At 45.9% G+C, this 22,566-nt stretch overlaps 1 protein-coding gene across 1 annotated transcript in view; it reads left to right on the forward strand.

Annotated features, from left to right (window-relative positions):
* The window catches only part of LOC143768000 (uncharacterized), a 45,898-nt gene extending 40,098 nt beyond the window's left edge, over positions 1 to 5,800 (forward strand). Inside the window, exon 7 of the mRNA XM_077256618.1 lies at positions 2,554 to 5,800. Coding sequence (XP_077112733.1) covers positions 2,554 to 4,073 — 1,520 coding nt within the window. The 3' untranslated portion in view covers positions 4,074 to 5,800. The remainder of the gene's footprint in view (positions 1 to 2,553) is intronic.
* Positions 5,801 to 22,566: the final 16,766 nt, after the last annotated feature.

The raw sequence follows: 22,566 nt of genomic DNA on the forward strand, positions 1-22,566 counted from the left end.
CGAAACGGATCGGACATTTTCAAAAGTCGCCGACTTTCAGCAAAGTCGGGTTTCATGAAACCCGACCCAATCCCACTGTGGGATCGGCCATGCGGTCGGCGATCTTCGCGCCAAAGACGCGTTTCATATGACGCTTTCCCCGCCATTTTTTCAGCCAATGAAGGAGTGTGGGCAGCGTGATGACATAGGTTCCGGCTTGCTTTGTGCGGCGTCACAGGGGGTAAAACCGCCATCTTAACGTTTGGGATATAGAGATTATCACACTGCCAACACAAACTTTGCAGGGACGGAGGAGAGAGAGAGAGAGAGAGAGAGACTTTACTCCCCCAATGACTTACATTGGGTTTCGTGTTTCGGTCGATTCCTGACTTTGCGCGATAATCGGCCGATTTGACTCGACTCGACTCGACTGAAAGTCGCTCAACCCTACTTTCCTGGCAAGGAAAAGAGTCTAATAAGAATTCTATCATAATGTGGCCAAATTTCCTCATCCAAAATTCCCAACACACACAGTTTCGGCACACAATCAATCGGTGCCCCAATGATTCTTGATAATGTAGAAACCACTTCACTCCAATATCTCATCACTGCACAGTTCCAGATAAGATGCCAAAAATCCGCCCCCTATTCCCCACATATATGACAACCATCAGAGGATAATCCATCAAGCCTATATAGTTTGGATGGGGTAAGGTAAGATTGATGTAAAATATATAATTGTATTAATTTATTATTTAGTTAATGAGGTTATCAATAGTCGCAATTTGTCTTCCACAGGAAGTTGAGTGGATGCAACTTTTTAATTAAGCACAAAAGTATATAGTGTGGAAATTACACCAGTAGGGCCCTGGCTAGTAAATACACCTATTAGTGGGTACCTCAATATCCGCATTCTGGGATGTGGGAACTGGTGCGTAATAGCATATCTCATTTGCAGATATGTATACAAATACCTATCCCATATTTTGTATGTATTTGATCAAATGATAACTGTACTTCATTTTCAAATACCTTGTCCAATGTTGTTATTCCTTATTGCTTCCAGGACATAAAATCTTGTAATATCATAGGATGTGGAAACTCGGGGTTGTCCCATAACTGAGTCTCTTCTACCATTTACTTTCTTTCCAGATCTGTATCGCAAGTTCATGCACAAATAGAAATCCCTGTGGTGGTTCATAGGATCCCTCCAATATTGCCCATATTGAAATCCTATTTAAAAGTTGCAAAATCTGAGCCTCCACATTAGACGGCTTATCGTCCCTCAACCAACTTTTTAAATAATGCAGCTGGCCAGCTAGATAATATAAAAATAAATCAGGTACTGCATGTCCGCCCTGGCACTTTCTGTAGGTCTCTGTCAGGCGCGAATAATACTACAGAATAGGGAGTTGGGACCATTTCTCAAATTTTTTTTAATTATCTCAGTGAGAGGGTATATGTTATCTTTCAAATCTATAGTGGGCTTTTATTAATATTTATACCAAGATATTTAAATTTGAGTATTTGTAAACTATATTCCGAGGGTCCAGGTATATTCTCAGTAAGCGGCATCTGAGGATTTGTCCCAATTTATTTTAAGACCTGACTGTTTGATTAAACTGATTGCTCTTGGAAGGGCTTGCTCTACTCCCAACAAGAAAATAATTAAATAATCCAACCTTATCCAATCTGGAAGATGTAGACAGATCATACAGAAAAAGAAAAAAACAAACACTGGGCAAATAGATTGTGTCCAAAGTTATGCATAGAGTGCAGCCCCTTGCAGAATAGGCTCAAATTCATATGCAAGGAAATGCATGAGGTAGTAATGTAGAAAATCAGATTGTCATAAATAAAGTGCAAGGTGCAAATAACTAAAGTGCAAAGAAGGACACAAACAAAGTATCTGGATGGTTCTGGGGTTTGTCTCTTGTAACTCCCAGAAAAAAAAGTTAAATTAAATGTATAATAGGTAGATAAAATGACAAGAAATAAGTGATTCATAGGAGAGTCCAGAGACAAAAGTACACATTATAGCACAAGGTCAAATAGGTAATTATCAGCAATTATAGACAATATCATGCAAGGATATGAGGATAAATCCAGGCCAAGAAAAATATCACATATAAATACCCAGGGTCCAGAGGGCTCTAATGTATCTCCTTAAACGCATACACTGGATACAGTATACAGGGAAGACTATAGCCCTCTGGACCATAAATAATGTGGACACCCTCTGTTTTTCCACAGACAGATGACGGACATGAGTTGGGGTTTATTTTTTGCTGGATCAGTAGCAGTTTTTATTGGTATTATTTTCGCCTACTTAACAATGTTAGGTGACTTTTTATTCCATATTTGGGAGGCAGAGTGAACAAACAGTTGACCACCACGCTCTACTGGTTCATCCTATGAGGTTTTCTATTAGACTGTGAAGTATTATTGTCTTGGTGAATAATTCAATATTTTTATATAACTTGCAATTTTTATGGTTAGTAAGTATAAATGTTCAAAAATATGAAATTCAAGGATATTTTATTCAAAAATAATAATTGGTTTTATTCTTGGCAGATTACTGTACGAGAAGATTAGAAGGACAGCTGACCTCTTCAATTTTTAAATCAGATGATCTTGAGATCCCACAGAATACAATTGAAGTGAATGCCATTACTCCAGATATACCATCATCCCTTCACAGCAAAGATCTGTTATCTGATCCGTTGAAACAGGTCCTGTCTTCTGATTCCTTACCAACTACTAGGGAAAATCAATGTCACAAAATAAGTAGTAAAAAACGAATGGCTCCTAAAGTAAAAACAGAATATGGAAATAGTTTTCCCCTCGAAATGTCTTTTCTAAGGAAAGCAAATTGTATCAAACATAAAAAAATTCACACAGCAGAGAATATATTTTCCTGTTCCAAGTGTGGGAAATGTTTTACCAAGAAATCAAATTTGGTTATTCACCAGAGAAGTCACACAGGTGAGAAGCCTTTTTCATGCTCAGAATGTGGGAAATGTTTTAACAGAAAATCAGATCTTGTTGCTCACCAGAGAACTCACACAGGTGAGAAGCCTTTTTCATGTTCAGAATGTGGAAAATGGTTTAACCGGAAATCAACTTTGGTTAGTCACCAGAGAATTCACACTGGGGAGAAGCCTTTTTCATGCTCGGAATGTGGGAAATGTTTTAACTGGAAATCTGATGTTGTGCTACACCAGAGAACCCACACAGGGGAGAAGCCTTTTTCATGTTTAGAATGTGGGAAATGTTTTAAGAGAAAATCAGATCTCGTTACTCACCAGAGAATTCACACAGGAATGCAGCCTTTTTCATGTTCAGAATGTGGAAAATATTTTAACCAGAAATCACGATTGGATAGTCACCAGAGAAGTCACACAGGTGAGAAGCCTTTTTCATGCTCAGAATGTGGGAAATGTTTTAACAGGAAATCAGATCTTGTTAATCACCAGAGAATTCACACTGGAGAGAAGCCTTTTTTATGTTCAGAATGTGGGAAAAGTTTTACCTGGAAATCTGAAGTTGTGCTACACCAGAGAACCCACACAGGGGAGAAGCCTTTTTCATGTTCAGAATGTGGAAAATATTTTAACCAGAAATCACGTTTGGATAGTCACCAGAGAAGTCACACAGGTGAGAAGCCTTTTTCATGCTCAGAATGTGGGAAATGTTTTAACAAAAAATCAGATCTTGTTAATCACCAGAGAATTCACACTGGAGAGAAGCCTTTTTTATGTTCAGAATGTGGGAAAAGTTTTACCTGGAAATCTGAAGTTGTGCTACACCAGAGAACCCACACAGGGGAGAACCCTTTTTCATGTTCAGAATGTGGGAAATGTTTTAACAGAAAATCAGATCTTGTTGCTCACCAGAGAATTCACACTGGGGAGAAGCCTTTTTTATGTTCAGAATGTGGAAAATCTTTTAACCAGAGATCAAGTCTTGTTGGTCATCAGAGAATTCACACCGGTGCAAAGCCTTTTTCATGTTCAGAATGTGGAAAATGTATTGCACTAAAATCAAATTTTTTAAAGCACCAAAGAATTCATACAAGTAAGAAAAAGGTTTAATGTTCAGAATGTGGAAAATGTTTTACAAAGAAATCAACTCTTGTTTCACATCAGATAACTCACACATAGGTGAAGCCATTTTAATGGGAAATGTTTTGTGAAGAAATAATCTCTTCTTAGTCACTAGAGCAGTCGCACAGGTGAGAAGCTTTTTAGATTCTTAATGTTGGAAATGTTTTACTTGGAAATACACACTAAGCAAGAAAAATAATCTTGCTAATAAGCGAGTGCATCTTATAGACTGGAGGCAGGTTCCTGGGACGGAAGAGAACAATAACACAGTGCCTTTCCTGATCACTGAGAGAACTGCTCTCTCCTCCAGCCCCACACTTATGTAATTGATTTGTGCAGAGCAGGAGAGGAAGGTACTGGGACCTGCACAGAGGCTGCACATCCTAAGTGAGCAGCTAAAGAACTTTCCACCCGCTAAGTTCAAGGCCCTTTCAAATCATGTAACACTGTTTTACATATTTTCAAAAAGTTGTCAGGTTCAGTTATTAAATGAGCCATTTCTAAATGATTTTGATCTCCTGAATTCAAATGTGACCATACAATTTTTTAGTTTTCTCGTGTTTCTAGGATAAAGTTTTTCTTTTACTGCTACAAATAATTAATGCATAAAACATTATTACTTTTGCAAATATAAAGATGCAGAATATTTTGTGTGAGGAGTTGGCCACTTACTATAGACTATTGGACCAATGCATGTAGAGCGGAATCCACTGCTTTAAGTGATGCAGACTTTTTCCAGCACGGTGTACCAGTTAAGTCAATCTTATTGTTGTGTTTTATTAGACATTTGCTTGCTTGCCAGTTCAGCCTCAGAAATCAATCTTTCCATTCAGTGACAGTAAGCAGAGGAAGACGTAGTTGGATCTTATGTAAACATAAGGCCAGAAAGGATATTTCTACAGGTAACTGTAAATCAATCATTCTTTCAATCTCATCAGTATCTGAGGGGTCTCAAGCCATTGTTCTCCCAGCCACTAGGCCCATTGTGTGGCTAGGTATAGTAGACCCAGGAGAGCCATCACCACTGGGGGTCTTGCATGCAATCCCATGTGATGAGTTTCTGGAATATTCTTCATTCTTTGAGCTAAAACCAATGTTTACCAATGTTTATGGGGAAGGGTGCGAACACTTCTGCCAATTCAGGGGGCTGATCACAGAGGGAGGAAAGGAAGACACATGTATTGTCAAGGAATTGGTGGAGTGACGTCAACGGGCAGGAAATCTATCACTGAGGTCCTGAAGCACATGGATGAATGGCCTATGGAGTTTGGAGATCGGTTGTTGGCTGACGGAGTGTGATTTCAGTCAGCTAGAGGAACATAGGCTGTGACTGCACACTATACCCGCGGGAGATACCAAAAGCTGTGGGCCAACCAAAGTTGGGAGACAGTGGCTATCACCTGGTACAGGGGCAGTGGAACTACGGATCCTGGGTTGGGAATTTGTGGACTGAGGACATTGTATTTTGGCTATCTACCTAGATTTGCTGTATAACCGTGGATGGCAGAAATAAAGCTAGCTGCATCGCTAACCTACCAGGTTGATTATTACAACACACAACATCAAACCTTCACATTTTGTTATGCCAATTTTGTAATATTTATTCAGATGAAACATACCAACCATATCAAATAACTAAAACCTGTCTAAACAATATTGCTGTAACGACTCTGTTGTTGGGTATTCCGGGAACAGGGGTTCTTTCGCTTTCCCTGACGCTAGTGGTGCCCTAGCTCGCCCTGTTTCCCAGCTTACTTCAGATGGTGACACCGGCACCATATACCTTGCCTTAGCTCCTGAATATGCCCTCTGTTTGTACCCTCCGCCCACCCAAGGAAGAGTGGTGTAGTAGTGTACCGTAATACACCAACCCGACTAACAAGGTAATACAAATAGGTATAAAGGAAAATAGCAGTCATACAAAAATACACAAACAGAGGTAAACACTGGGGAGTGGAGGATGGGATAAAACCAAAGTCAGAGAAGGAGAGGATTAGCACACAACCAAAACCACGCAACAGTCTCAAATCCACCAAATGACTTCTCAAACAACAACAAAGCACCATCTCCTAGCCATGCAACATAAGCTAGCTTTGACAATGGGTGCTTGTGAGGGCCCAGATTATATAGTAGATAGGAGTGGTTAACTGAGAAGCTGAGAGCCTTAATGCAGAAAAACTTTAAAGAGTAGAGATGGGTGGGCACCTGGATGTTCGGGTCCAGCCGAACACTTACAAAAACTCCAGGTTCGGGTATCAGCACACCTGGACCCCATTCACTTGAATGGGAGGCCTGAACATCTAGTGTTTGCCATGCTGTCATGTGCATGACAGTGCGGCAAACACTGCTTCTGATCGGCGGTGAAATCATCCCCACCGGTCAGAAAGCCGCAGTGCTCGCGCTGTCAAAAGACAGTGTGAGCGCTTAACTTTGATTGGAGGTATGAAGATTGCCTGCGGTCACTGGTGTCAGCTGATGGTACTACTGCTCCCATCGGCCTATGCGTGCTGCCACTAATAACTCCCATCAGCCGCTGCTGTGGTCATTGTTTTCATCAGCTGGCTCCTGCACTGTAAAGAAATAATTTTAAAAAAAATGGCGTGGGTTCCCCTGTATTCTTGATAACCAGCCAGGCAAAACTAACAGCTGGGAGCTGCAACCCTCAGCTGTCAGCTTCAGCAAGGCTGGTTATCAAGAATACAGGGGTCCCCAAGCCATATTTTTAATTATTTAAATAAATAATTTAAAAAAACAGCGTGGGGTCCCCCCATTTTTGACAACCAGCCTTGCTAAAGCTGTCAGCTGGTATTCTCAGCCCATTTTTAGAAAAAAATAAAAAAAGTTATGGCTGAGAATACCAGCCCCATGCTGTCAGCTTTAGCAAGGCTGGTTGTCAAAAATAGGGGGGACCCCACGATGTTTCTTAAAATTATTTATTTAAATTAAAAAAATATGGTGTGGGGACCCCTCTGTTCATGATAACCAGCCTTGCTGACAGCTGAGGGTGGTAGCCCCCAGCTGTGAGTTTTGCCTGGCTAGTTATCAATAATACAGGAGAACCCACACCCATTTTTTTTTATTTATTTATTTATTTACAGCGCAGGAGCTAGCGGATGAAAGCAACCATCAGTCGCTCCTGATCTCGCTGTTATTAGCAGCAGTAGGCATCAGATGATGGGAGCAGTAGTCTTATCAGCTGACAACTGACACAGTTACCGGAGGTAAACTTTATACCTCTGATCACAGCTGAGCACTCACACTGTCTTGACAGCGTGGGAACCGCGGCTCTCTGACTGGCACTGATGATTTCACTGCCGATCAGAAACGGTGTTTGCCGAGCTGTCATGTATATGACAGCACGACAAACACCCAGTGTTCGGGCAGCAGAACCCAAACAGTAACACAAACTTCCTGGTGAAGTTCATGTTCGGTGTCCGTGCCCGAATAGTAGGTTTTTGGTACAGATGCTGAACTTTACTGTTCGGATTCGCCCATCTCTATTCAAGAGCTCTACACTGAGCATATTAACCCCTGCACTTCTAAAATACACTTGCACCATTTTATATGAAGTTGAAGTGCTTCTAAACAGTTCATGAGTAGGAGAAGTCAGATGCTGCAGTCTTCTGGCTACTTTCTGTCGCAGTAAGGCTAGGTTCCCATTGCGTTAATGGGTGAGCGCTAACGGACAGCGTTGCACGGCGAAATTAACGCCGTGCACCGCGTCCGTTAGCACTCCCATTGCCCGCAATGTTGAAGCGCATTGCTAGCGCGTGTCATTTTCGGCACGCGCTAGTGTTGTGACGATCTTTTGTAGCACGCCTCGGACGCTGCTTGCAGTGTCCGCGGCGCGCCCGAGGTCCGTTCCCCACTCTCGCAGATCAGGGATCTGCACTAGTGGGGACGTTTAACGCGACCCCGAAAAAGACATTGCGTTAGCGCAATCCGCTAGCGCTTAGCGCTAAACGGATTGCTCTAACGCAATCTGAACCTAGCCTAAACCCATGACAATTGTGAATTCTAAAGTTATAGAAATTTCATTACAAAATTTGGTCCTCATTCAGTGACAACTCTTTTTTGCTTGTCTCTTGTACTCCTACTCCTGCATCTCTTACAATTTGACCAACAGTAATCTGCAAGTATTGATGGATTCCATTTTCCTTGATATATTTTCTCTATAGCCGAAATATCTTGGTGAAATCTCTCACTGTGCTTGTTGCTCACTGCTCCGCAGTTTGGTGGAAGAACTTCTGTATGCGAATGTAAGAAATGCATCTTTAACCTTTTCCTGACTTTGGACACAGCCATACGTCATGGTCGTCTGGTACTTACCGACCTTTGACTTATGGATACACCATGGGGATCTCCCAGCCACAGGGGCTCTGTTCACGATTGCCACCGGATATCAGCTGATTCTGACAGCTGACACCTGGCACTGAGAGCAGGCATTAATAAACCATAGTGGAGTGCTGAGCAAGGAAAATCCAGCAGTGCAGCATTAAAATCCATCGATATATGAAAAAGGTAAATCCAGATTCAGAGCGCCTGTGTATAATGTCACTGTTGATTACTGTATTACCTGTACACTGTATACTATATACAGAGCTCCTATGTATAATGTCACTGTTGATCACTGTGTTACCTGTACACTGTATACTATGTACAGGGTTCCTGTGTATAATGTCACCGATGATCACTGTATTACCTGTACACTGACACTATATACAGAGCTCCTATGTATAATGTCACTGTTGATCACTATAACCTGTACACTGTATACTATATACAGAGCTCCTGTGTATAATGTTTTTGGTGATCCCTGTATTACCTGTACACTGACACTATATACAGAACTCCTGTTTATAATGTCACTGGTGATCACTGTATTACCTATACACAATATAGACATTGTGTATAATGTCACTGGTGATGGTTGTATTACCTGTACACTGACACTATACAGAGCTCCTGTGTATAATGTCACTGGTGATCACAGTATCACCTGTACGCTGATGCTATATGCTGATGCAGCGCCTCAGAGTCCTGGTCATTGCAGTACTGTTGCTCCGCCACTAAGGGGGGCTATGGTACATCTGATGGCACTGAAGGAGTTCACCTGACCAGGTATCATAGACACCAATACACTTCACAGTCTGGCCTCCAGGGGGAGCTAAGGGTGCTATGTATTAGGCCACTCCTCACAATCTGGTAAAACTGGGGGTTAGATCGGAAGTTAGACAGAAGCTGACTGGGTTGGAACCAGGCAACACCCTGTGGCAGATGGTGTTGCAGGGGAAGATTCAGGGGGGTCCCTGTCAGGGGTGGGATCCTGACAGAGGCCTAGCGAACAGAAAGAATGTTACGGGACCGCGCCTGCACTTCATTGCAGTGGTATCCCAGGAAGGGACAAGAAGCGAGGTCTATTGCGAAGAGTGAGAAACGAGATCAACGCAATAAGGAGAAAACACCAGTAGGAGTCGTGCTGTAAGATCGAGGCAACATCCTACTGAGGCGCGTAGCCGGTGGCTGGAAATGCCGAGGAAGTATTGGCTCCAAGCCTTGCTTCAAACCAATGGCAGGACAGTCAGTTATAGGCGGGCTGACTCACCTAAATCACCTAAGCAGACATAGGGGGCAACAGTGGGAGAAGGGCGACTCTAGGGTCCCGGAAGAACTCCAGGCCTACCCGTCATACGGGTGCGTCCTAGCCATGTCATCTGGGGGATGGAGAAGAACATCAGAATCAGTTGTGAGGGAACATCAGAAACAGACACAACAGTTGTGAGGACTATCCCGTGGTGCTCAGCAGGGAAGGACTACAACACACAAGCGCTAGAAGGAAGGCACAGATTTCCACCTGCAAAGGGAACTCTGGAGGTGCCATCGGACCGGCCGGTCTCGGACAGCCATGTTAACCGTACTCTGGACTGAGGATCCTGAAGCCTTCAGTAAAGAGGTAAAGAGACTGCAACCCTGTGTCCTCGTTATTCATCGCACCTAGCACCACACTCCATCACTCTCGACTTTTATTGGACGCCCCTTAGCAGGGTCACGGACCGGGTCTAGCCACCGTGACGATCCCAGAACCGACACAGAGAGGCCCGGTACCGGGTACCCCTCGGCCCTGCGACGGTGGGGGCGCTCCAACTTGGCGTCACGAACAGGATATACTTAAGCCTGAAGATTCAGGTCATGTGTGCCTTGGAACTGTGATTTATTGTGCTTGAACTGAGACTTATTGCAAAGATTGTGCATTGCCGCTTGCCGCCAAAAATGCCCGCCAAAACCGCCGCCATTACAGCACTCCGAGCAGCGCAGGAGAAGAAGAAGGGCGTGGAGTGGGCATACCTGAGCTGGAGAGCGCGAAAGGCAATGGCCGCCCAGTCTGACTATTTCTCTGTCCTGGGGACGTGCCCGTCAGCATGGGAGATCCGCCTCCTGATCCTCTATGGCGGGCGGAGACCGAAGAAACAAAACTATGACTCAGATAAGGTGGGACTGGAGACCAGAGAAGGCCTACGGAAAAAGATGGCCCCGCATCGACCCCCGTCACCGGAGGATTATTCCGATAAGCCCCCGCTGGAGGATTTGGACCCTGTTATGATCCGGTGACCTTGGAGCCGCATGAAACGTTCTTTGGAGTGGGTGGAAACTGTACTGACCGCAGATCCTGAACTAACACCGCAACTAGAAGTAGCCGTGGGGTGTGCCTAACAAACCCTAGACACCTCGACACAGCCGGAGGACTAAATACCCCTATAGATGGAAATAGGAATACTACCTAGCCTCAGAGCAGACCCCCAAAGGATAGGCAGCCCCCCACAAATATTGACTGTGAGTAGAAGAAAAGACATACGCAGGCAGAAAACAAGATTTAGCAAAAGAGGCCACTCTAGCTAAATAGGAAAGGATAGGACAGAATACTAGGCGGTCAGTATTAAAACACTTCACAAAATATCCACAGCAGATAATACAAAAACTTCCACAATCTAACTAAAGACGTGGAGTGAATATCTGCAACCCCAGAGAATCCAACACAGACTGAGAAAATACTGACACAATCTAAGCTGGACAAGAAAACAAAAGAATAGCACTGAATTATTAAGCACACAGCATGTATGCCAAAGAAACAAAACCAGACACTTATCTTTGCTGATTTGGCAGAAAGACAGGAGGAACCAGGCAGAGGTCCAACACCTCCCAACAACAATTGACAACTGGCAAGGACTAATGAATCCTGCATGCCTAAATACCCCAGTCAGAACTGCAATCAGCAGATACACCTGACCAGGACTGCAACTCAGGGACAACTGCATTACCACCTACAACCACCGGAGGGAGCCCAAAAGCAGAATTCACAACAATACCCCCCCTTGAGGAGGGGTCACCGAACCCTCACCAGAGCCCCCAGGCCGATCAGGACGAGCCAGATGAAAAGCATGAACCAAATCAGCAGCATGGACATCAGAGGCAAAAACCCAAGAATTATCCTCCTGGCCATAACCCTTCCATTTGACAAGATACTGAAGCCTCTGCTTCGAAAAATGAGAATCCAAAATCTTCTCAACCACATACTCCAACTCCCCATCAACCAACACAGGGGCCGGAGGATCAACAGAGGGAACAACGGGTACCACATATTTCCGCAATAAAGATCTATGGAAGACATTATGGATAGCAAAAGAGGCCGGAAGTGCCAATCGAAAAGACACCGGATTAATAATCCCAGAAATCCTATAAGGACCAATAAACCAAGGCTTAAACTTAGGAGAAGAAACCTTCATAGGAACATGACGGGAAGACAACCAGACCAGATCCCCAACCTGAAGCTGGGAACCAACACACCGACGACGGTTAGCAAAACGTTGAGCCTCCTCCTGAGACAACACCAAATTGTCCACCACATGAGCCCAAATCTGCTGCAACCTGTCAACCACCGAATCCACACCAGGACAGTCAGAAGGCTCAACCTGCCCAGAAGAAAAACGAGGATGAAAACCAAAATTACAAAAGAAAGGCGAAACCAAAGTAGCTGAACTAGCCTGATTATTAATGGCAAACTCGGCCAATGGCAAAAAGGCCACCCAATCATCCTGATCAGCAGACACAAAGCATCTCAAATAGGTCTCCAAAGTCTGATTAGTTTGCTTGGTCTGGCCATTTTTCTGAGGATGAAATGCAGAAGAAAAAGACAAATCAATGCCCAGCTTAGCACAAAAGGCCCGCCAAAACCTAGAAACAAACTGGGAACCTCTGTCAGACACAATATTCTCCGGAATACCATGCAAATGAACCACATGCTGAAAAAACAACGGAACCAAATCAGAAGGCGGCAATTTAGGCAAAGGCACCAAATGAACCATCTTAGAAAACCGGTCACAAACAACCCAGATAACCGACATCCTCTGGGAAACCGGAAGATCAGAAATAAAATCCATAGAAATATGCATCCAGGGCCTCTCAGGGACCGGCAATGGCAAAAGTAACCCACTAGCACGGGAACAACAAGGCTTGGCCCGCGCACAAGTCCCACAGGACTGCACAAAAGAACGCACATCACGTGACAAGGAAGGCCACCAAAAGGACCTACCAACCAAATCTCTGGTACCAAAAATACCAGGATGACCAGCCAACACAGAACAGCGAACCTCAGAAATCACTCTACTAGTCCATCTGTCAGGAACAAACAATTTCCCCACAGGACAGCGGTCAGGTCTGTCACTCTGAAATTCCTGAAGAACCCGCCGTAAATCAGGGGAAATAGCAGAAAGGACCACCCCTTCTTTCAGAATGCCGACCGGCTCAAGGACCTCAGGAGAATCAGGCAAAAAAACTCCTAGAAAGGGCATCAGCCTTAATATTCTTAGAACCAGGAAGATACGAAACCACAAAATCAAAATGGGAAAAAAAGAAGGACCATCGAGCCTGTCTAGGACTCAGCCGTTTGGCAGACTCGAGGTAAATCAGATTCTTATGATCGGTCAGGACCACAATACGGTGCTTAGCTCCCTCAAGCCAATGTCGCCACTCCTCAAACACCCACTTCATAGCCAACAACTCCCAATTGCCGACATCATAATTGCGTTCAGCAGGCAAAAACTTGTGGGAGAAGAAGGCACACGGTTTCATCAAGGAACCAACAGAATCCCTCTGAGACAAAACGGCCCCTGCCCCAATCTCAGAGGAGTCAATCTCAGCCTGAAATGGAAGAGAAACATCCGGTTGGCGCAACACCGGAGCAGAAGTAAATCGGCGTTTAAGCTCCTGAAAGGCAGAGACAGCCGCAAAGGACCAATTTGCCACATCAGCGCCTTTCTTCGTCAAATCGGTCAAGGGTTTAACCACGCTGGAGAAATTAGCAATGAAACGGTGATAAAAATTTGCAAAACCCAAAAATTTCTGAAGGCTCTTCACGGATGTGGGTTGAATCCAATCATAAATGGCCTGAACCTTAACCGGATCCATCTCCATAGATGAGGGAGAAAAAATGAAGCCCAAAAAAGAAACCTTCTGCACCCCAAAGAGGCACTTGGACCCCTTCACAAACAAAGCATTGTCACGAAGGATCTGAAATACCATCCTGACCTGTTCCACATGAGACTCCCAATCATCGGAAAAAATCTAAATATCGTCCAAATATACAATCAAGAATTTATCAATATAAGTCCGGAAGATATCATGCATGAAGGATTGAAAAACCGATGGAGCATTAGTGAGCCCGAATGGCATCACAAGGTATTCAAAATGGCCTTCGGGCGTATTAAACGCAGTTTTCCATTCATCACCCTGTTTAATACGAACAAGATTATACGCCTCCCAAAGGTCAATCTTAGTAAACCAACTAGTCCCCTTAATCCTAGCAAACAAATCAGAAAGCAATGGTAAAGGGTATTGAAACTTGACAGTGATCGTATTCAAGAGGCGATAATCAATACAAGGTCTCAAGGAGCCATCCTTCTTAGCAACAAAAAAAAATCCCGCTCCCAACGTTGAAGAAGAAGGCCGAATATGCCCTTTCTCCAAAGACTCCTTAACATAACTCCGCATGGCGGTATGTTCAGGCACAGACAGGTTGAAAAGTCGGCCCTTAGGAAACTTACTACCTGGAATCAAGTCAATCGCACAATCACAGTCCCTGTGCGGTGGAAGGGAACTGGACTTGGGCTCATCGAATACATCCTGAAAATCAGACAAAAACTCTGGAATTTCAGAAGAGGAAGAAGAGGAGATTGACATCAAAGGAACATCATTATGAACCCCCTGACAACCCCAACTAGTCACAGACATAGACTTCCAATCCAACACAGGATTATGTACCTGCAACCACGGAAAACCCAGCACGATAACATCATGCAAATTACGCAACACCAGAAATCGACAATCTTCCTGATGGGCTGGCGCCATGTGCATGGTCACCTGTGTCCAAAACTGAGGCTTATTTTTTGCCAAAGGTGTAGTATCAATCCCCCTAAAAGGAATAGGGTTCTGCAAAGGCTGCAAGGGAAAACCACAACGCCTGGCAAACTCAAAATCCATTAAGTTCAAGGCGGCGCCTGAATCCACAAACGCCATGACAGAAAATGATGACAATGAGCAGATCAAGGACACCGATAACAGAAATTTAGGTTGTACAGTACTGATGGTAAATGAACTAGCGATCGTCTTTGTCCGCTTAGGGCAGACTGAAATGACATGAGAAGCGTCGCCACAATAATAACACAACCTATTCTGACGTCTGAATCCTTGTCGTTCCGTTCTAGACAGAATCCTATCACACTGCATTGGCTCAGGACTCTGCTCTGAGGATAACGCCACAGCGCACACAGTTCTGCGCTCCCGCAAGCGCCGATCAATCTGAATTGCCAGAGACATAGAAGGAAACCCCACCATAACATCTTTAACGGATTCAGAAAGACCCTTTCTGAAAATTGCCGCCAAAGCATCATCATTCCATTTAGTCAACACAGACCATTTTCTAAATTTCTGACAATACAATTCTGCCGCCTCTTGACCCTGAGACAGGGCCAACAAGGTCTTCTCCGCTTGATCCACAGAATTCGGTTCATCATATAATAATCCTAAAGCCTGAATAAAGGAGTCAACATTAAGCAAAGCAGGATTCCCAGATTCCAGGGAAAATGCCCAATCCTGTGGATCACCACGCAGCAGGGAGATGACGATTTTAACCTGCTGAATGGAATCACCGGAGGATCGATGTCTCAGAGCAAAAAACAGTTTACAATTGTTTTTAAAACTTAAAAATTTGGACCTGTCACCAAAAAACAAATCAGGAGTAGGAATCTTCGGCTCTGAAACAGGAGTCTGAACAATATAATCAGAAATACCCTGTACCCTAGCAGCAAGCTCGTCTACACGAGAAGCTAATTCCTGAACATCCATGCTAGCACAAGACTCCTCAGCCACCCATAGATAAAGAGGGAAAAAAAGACAAAACAGACTGCAGAAAAAAAAATGGCTCAACACCTTTCTTCCCGTCTTCTGAGATGCATTTAACTCATTACTGGCCAGTTGTACTGTTATGATCCGGTGACCTTGGAGCCGCATGAAACTTTCTTTGGAGTGGGTGGAAACTGTACTGACCGCAGATCCTGAACTAACACCGCAACTAGAAGTAGCCGTGGGGTGTGCCTAACAAACCCTAGACACCTCGACACAGCTGGAGGACTAAATACCCCTATAGATGGAAATAGGAATACTACCTAGCCTCAGAGCAGACCCCCAAAGGATAGGCAGCCCCCCACGAATATTGACTGTGAGTAGGAGAAGAAAAGACATACGCAGGCAGAAAACAAGATTTAGCAAAAGAGGCCACTCTAGCTAAATAGGAAAGGATAGGACAGAATACTAGGTGGTCAGTATTAAAACCCTTCACAAAATATCCACAGCAGATAATACAAAAACTTCCACAATCTAACTAAAGACGTGGAGTGAATATCTGCAACCCCAGAGAATCCAACACAGACTGAGAAAATACTGACACAATCTAAGCTGGACAAGAAAACACAAAAGAATAGCACTGAATTATGAAGCACACAGCATGTGTGCCAAAGAAACAAAACCAGACACTTATCTTTGCTGATTTGGCAGAAAGGCAGGAGGAACCAGGCAGAGGTCCAACACCTCCCAACAACAATTGACAACTGGCAAGGACTAATGAATCCTGCACGCCTAAATACCCCAGTCAGAACTGCAATCAGCAGATACACCTGACCAGGACTGCAACTCAGGGACAACTGCATTACCACCTACAACCACCGATGCCGATGGGGCATCCTCTGCCTGAACGGTCCCCAGCCCGTGTGCCTCCCGCAGGAGAGTGGAGTGGCGCCAGAGGAGTTACCCCAAGTGGGGGTACTGAGTGCCGCGACCCCCAGGGAGGCCGCCTCACCTCTGCACCAGACCCGGCCGCCACTGCGACCACTGGTACCCCAGCGTTCCCGCCGCCTGGCCCCAAAGCACCCGGGGGCCGGACCTGGGGCCCTTCCCTTGGGGAGAATATAGGAACCACCTGGTTGCGGAGTTCCAGCGGGAAGTGGAGCGGGAGGCGTGAGGCGAGCTGCTGGAGGGCTCCCTGCCGAAATGGGGCGTCGTAATCGTCTACCAGCCCCAGGAAGGGAAGGGCTTCGTGCAGGAGATTGGAGCAGCCCTGAGGGTCCGCATCACCCGGGACGAAGTGGCGCCCTGCCTGTGTGGAGACAGCGCCAAGTCCCTCCTGAAGCCAGGAGATGTGGTGACGTATCGCCGACGTCTAAAGGGAAGCAGCTGGTGGGCTCGGGATATGCAGCGCTGTACGGCCGTGCTGGCGGTATCCCGAACCGAGGGGGAGGAGCTTGCCACTGAAGCAGCTGCTGCAGCCTCTGCTGCCGCCGGCATCATCCATCGACCCATGCAGACACTCATCGCAGCGCACGAGCTGGTCGTGCAGAAGACCCAAACCCATGGGGTACACCTGGCATCAGGAGTAGGCTTGGAGTCCAGCCTGCCTGGGCCGCAGAGGGCCACCTGCCAGGTGAAGCCTCGGTGGAGGCCGCCAGAACCTGAGTAAGCATAAATGCTTTACAGATGTATATAGTTAACTGTTTGTCTCTCCATGTGTTTCTGCTGCTACAACCCGATTAGGGTTAACTCTTAAAGGGATCCCTTAGTTTATCCGGGATCCCTATTTTTGTTTTATTTTGTTTTGTTTTTGTTTATCACTGTTGAAAAGAACTGCTGGATCATGAACACTGCATGATTACAAACTTATTGTAAATAGTTTGAACCTTCTTAAAGGTGCCCCCTACTGGTTTTACAAGAAAAAGGACTCTTTGCGAAGAATCTGTTCCTGGAAACAGTACAAGAGTCCCTGCCTTACACGAACTTGCAGCTTGAGAAGTTGCGCTACCTCCAAGAGACTTGGTTCCCTCTTAAAGGGAACGTTCACCAGTAGCACTTAAAGTATAATGTTGCCTTAAGAGAAGTAGTAATAATGTTTATATGTAGAAGTAACATGTAGTTAGGCTACGTTCACATTTGCATTGTGCGCCGCAGCGTCGGCGACGCAACGCACAACGCAAATAAAAACGCAGCAAAACGCATGCAAAACGCTGCGTTTTGCAACGCATGCGTCCTTTTTTTGGTTGATTTTGGACGCAGCAAAAATGCAACTTGCTGCATCCTCTGCGCCCGGACGCGTGCGCCGCAGTGACGCATGTCCATGCGCCCCCATGTTAAATATAGGGGCGCATGACGCATGCGGCGACGCTGCGGCGCCCGACGCTGCGGCGCAGACCGCAAATGTGAACGTAGACTTAGCTGGTTAATTGTAAGAAAATGTTTGATAATGTTGTTAGAGGTTGAGGACAAGGAAGTGAACCCGTACGGGGTTAGATGGCGAGTCCTCCTAGGAGCCATACAGAGATGGCTCAGTGATCTTGTGCTGAGAGAAGGTTGATAAGTCCTATACTGTGTATAGAAAGAGAAAGGCAGTAGGCCCAGACGAGGAACTAGGCAGTCCTGCAAAAGAGCGAGAGGCAGTAGGCCTGGGGCAGATAGACAGGCGGTCCTGCGAATGAAAAGTTGGAAAAACGAAGAAAAGCTGATTAGCATTGTAGTGTTTTATGAGTAGTGTTGAGCGATACCGTCCGATACTTGAAAGTATCGGTATCGGAAAGTATCGGCCGATACCGGCAAAGTATCGGATCCAATCCGATACCGATACCCGATACCAATACAAGTCAATGGGACTCAAGTATCGGACGGTATTCCTGATGGTTCCCAGGGTCTGAAGGAGAGGAAACTCTCCTTCAGGCCCTGGGAACCATATTAATGTGTAAAAGAAAGAATTAAAATAAAAAATATTGCTATACTCACTTCTCCGAAGGAACCGGCAGCGTTGTTTGCTTAAAATTCGCGCTTTTCTTTCCTTACGTGAAGTCCCGGCTTTGTGATTGGTTGCGTCGCAGTCACATGGGCGACGCAACCAATCACAGCAAGCCGTGACGTAATTTCAGGCCCTTAAGGATTTTAAAATTACGTCCCGGCTTTGTGATTGGTTGCGTCGCAGTCACATGGGCGACGCAACCAATCACAAGCCGTGACGTCACGGGAGGCTGGACACGCGCGCATTTTAAAATGCGCGCTTGTCCAGCCTCCCGTGACGTCCCGGCTTGTGATTGGTTGCATCGCGGTCAACCAATCACAAGCCGGGAGGCTGGACACGCGCGCATTTTAAAATGCGCGCTTGTCCAGCCTCCCGTGACGTCCCGGCTTGTGATTGGTTGCGTCGCGGTCAACCAATCACAAGCCGGGAGGCTGGACAAGCGCGCATTTTAAAATGCGCGCGTGTCCAGCCTCCCGGCTTGTGATTGTTTGACCGCGACGCAACCAATCACAAGCCGGGACATCACGGGAGGCTGGACAAGCGCGCATTTTAAAATGCGCGCGTGTCCAGCCTCCCGGCTTGTGATTGGTTGACCGCGATGCAACCAATCACAAGCCGGGACGTCACGGGAGGCTGGACAAGCGCGCATTTTAAAATGCGCGCGTGTCCAGCCTCCCGTGACGTCACGGCTTGTGATTGGTTGCGTCGCCCATGTGACTGCGACGCAACCAATCACAAAGCCGGGACGTAATTTTAAAATCCTTAAGGGCCTGAAATTACGTCACGGCTTGCTGTGATTGGTTGCGTCGCCCATGTGACTGCGACGCAACCAATCACAGGCTGGGACTTCACGTAAAGGAAAGAAAAGCGCGAATTTTAAACAAAGAACGCTGCCGCTTCCCTCGGTAAGGTGCAGGCTGCGTCGGAGAGGTGAGTATAGCAATATTTTTTATTTTAATTCTCTCTTTTACACATTTTTACATTAATGTTGTTTCGATACCGATACCCGATACCACAAAAGTATCGGATCTCGGTATCGGAATTCCGATACCCGCAAGTATCGGCCGATACCCGATACTTGCGGTATCGGAATGCTCAACACTATTTATGAGTAGGTCTTTAGTGGGTTTAGCTTATACGCCCTTAAAGAAAAAGTTAGTTTTATAGTAAGCCTTTAGTGGATTCAGCTTATACATCCTTAGAGGCAAAGTTAAATTATTGTTCAGAAATTGCACTAAGTAGAATACCCGGTTGGGTAATAGAAATTATTTATAGTATGTTATTTAAAATATTTAACCATGTTTGTAACGTTTAAGAGTCCTCACCTCCCATAAAGAGAAGCACTGTTCTTATTACTTATTACTTGTTATTGCATTTCAAAAATTGTATGTCTTTTTGCTGACATGTATTGTTGATTTCTTCCCAGTCCGGGAGTACTGGATCTAACCGGGGGGAGTGCAGCGCCCCAGAGTCCTGGTCGTTGCAGTACTGTTGCTCCGCCACTAAGGGGGGCTATGGTATGTCTGATGGCACTGAAGGAGTTCACCTGACCAGGTATCACAGACACCAATACACTTCACAGTCTGGCCTCCAGGGGGAGCTAAGGGTGCTATGTATTAGGCCACTCCTCACAATCTGGTAAAACTGGGGGTTAGATCGGAAGTTAGACAGAAGCTGACTGGGTTGGAACCAGGCAACACCCTGTGGCAGAGGGTGTTGCAGGGGAAGATTCAGGGGGGTCCCTGTCAGGGGTGGGATCCTGACAGAGGCCTAGCGAACAGAAAGAATGTTACGGGACCGCGCCTGCACTTCATTGCAGCGGTACCCCAGGAAGGGACAAGAAGCGAGGTCTATTGCAAAGAGTGAGAAACGAGATCAACGCAATAAGGAGAAAACACCAGTAGGAGTCGTGCTGTAAGATCGAGGCAACATCCTACTGAGGCGCGTAGCCGGTGTTCGGAAATGCCGAGGAAGTATTGGCTCCAAGCCTTGCTTCAAACCAACGGCAGGACAGTCAGTTATAGGCAGGCTGTCTCACCTAAATCACCTAAGAAGACATAGGGGGCAACAGTGGGAGAGGGGCGACTCTAGGGTGCCGGAAGTACTCCAGGCCTACCCGTCATACGGGTGCGTCCTAGCCATGTCATCTGGGGGACGGAGAAGAACATCAGAATCAGTTGTGAGGGAACATCAGAAACAGACATAACAGTTGTGAGGACTATCCCGTGGTGCTCAGCAGGGAAGGACTACAACACACAAGCGCTAGAAGGAAGGCACAGATTTCCACCTGCAAAGGGAACTCTGGAGGTGCCATCGGACCGGCCGGTCTCGGACAGCCGTGTTAACCGTACTCTGGACTGAGGATCCTGAAGCCTTCAGTAAAGAGGTAAAGAGACTGCAACCCTGTGTCCTCGTTATTCATCGCACCTAGCACCACACTCCATCACTCTCGACTTTTATTGGACTCCCCTTAGCAGGGTCACGGACCGGGTCTAGCCACTGTGACGATCCCAGAACCGAGACAGAGAGGCCCGGTACCGGGTACCCCTCGGCCCTGCGGCGGTAGGGGTGCTCCACTGAGGTCCTGCGTATAATGTCACTGAAAATCACTATTACCTATACACTCTATACAGAGCTCCTGTGTGTAATATTTGAAAAAACACGGCACTCAGGAAGGTTACTTGTAGGTGCTCAAGTAGGGTGTCCAGCTGTTATGACCTGGTGGTAACGGAGCAGCACTGATATGACCTGGTGGGAACAGAACAGCACTGATATGATCTGGTGGGTACGGAGCAGCACTGATATGACCTGGTGGGTATAATAGATCATGGACAAGCTCTGAGGAGGTGGTAGCTTTACTGACCGCAATCCCTAATCCTAACACAAACACTAGAAATAGCCGTGGGACGTTCCTGTCACTCCCTAGACGCCTCTTCACAGCCTAAGAACTAACTACCCCTAAGATGGAAATAGAAAACTATCTCGCCTCAGAGAAACTCCCAAAAGGAAAGATAGCCCCCCACACATATTGACTGTGAGTGGAGAGGGAAATGACAAATGCAGGGATGAAAACAGATTTTAGCAAAGGAGGCCAACACTGACTAGATAGGCAGAAATAGGAAAGGGAACTGTGCGGTCAGTATATAAAACCTAAAAAATCCACGCAGAGATTACAAAAATAACCTCCACACCGACTCATGGTGTGGAGGGGCAATTCTGCTTCCCCAGAGCTTCCAGCTAGCCTGAATATTTCATAATGACAAGCTGGACAAAAAGAGACATAACTTTAAACTGAACAGTAAGTACAAGAACTAGCAAGAACTTATCTTATGCTGACATGGACAGGCCATCAGGGAAATCCAAGGAGAGGACTGAGTCTAACCTAGAAAAACATTGACAGCTGGCATGAATTACAGACCATAGCCCTGTTAAATAGCAAGGCCAAAGGAGCCGATTAGTAAAGTCAGCTGCCAGGCCAAACTCCAGGAGCAGCAGTTCCACTCGAAACCACCAGAGGGAGCCCAAGAACGGAATTCACAACAGTATCCCCCTTGAGGAGGGGTCACCGAACCCTCACCAGAGCCCCCAGGCCGATCAGGACGAGCCAGATGAAAAGCACGAACCAAATCGGCCGCATGGACATCGGAGGCAAAAACCCAAGAATTATCCTCCTGGCCATAACCCTTCCACTTGACCAAATGCTAAAGTTACCGCCTCAAAAGACGAGAATCCAAAATCTTCTCCACCACATATTCCAACTCCCCGTCAACCAACAACGGAGCAGGAGGGTCAACGGAGGGAACCATGGGCACCACATATCTCCGCAACAAAGATCTATGGAACACATTATGAATGGAAAAAGAAGCAGGAAGGGCCAAACGAAAAGACACCGGATCAATAATTTCAGAAATCTTATAAGGACCAATAAAAAGAGTCTGAAACTCAGGGGAAGAAACCTTCATAGGAACATGACGAGAAGACAACCAGACCAAATCCTTAACACGAAGCCGGGGACCAACGCACCGACGGCGATTAGCAAAACGTTGAGCCTTTTCCTGAGACAACGTTAAATAGTCCACCACTTGAGTCCAAATCCGCTGC

This window comes from Ranitomeya variabilis, chromosome 4 (assembly GCF_051348905.1).
Source record: "Ranitomeya variabilis isolate aRanVar5 chromosome 4, aRanVar5.hap1, whole genome shotgun sequence".
Lineage (NCBI taxonomy): Eukaryota > Metazoa > Chordata > Amphibia > Anura > Dendrobatidae > Ranitomeya > Ranitomeya variabilis.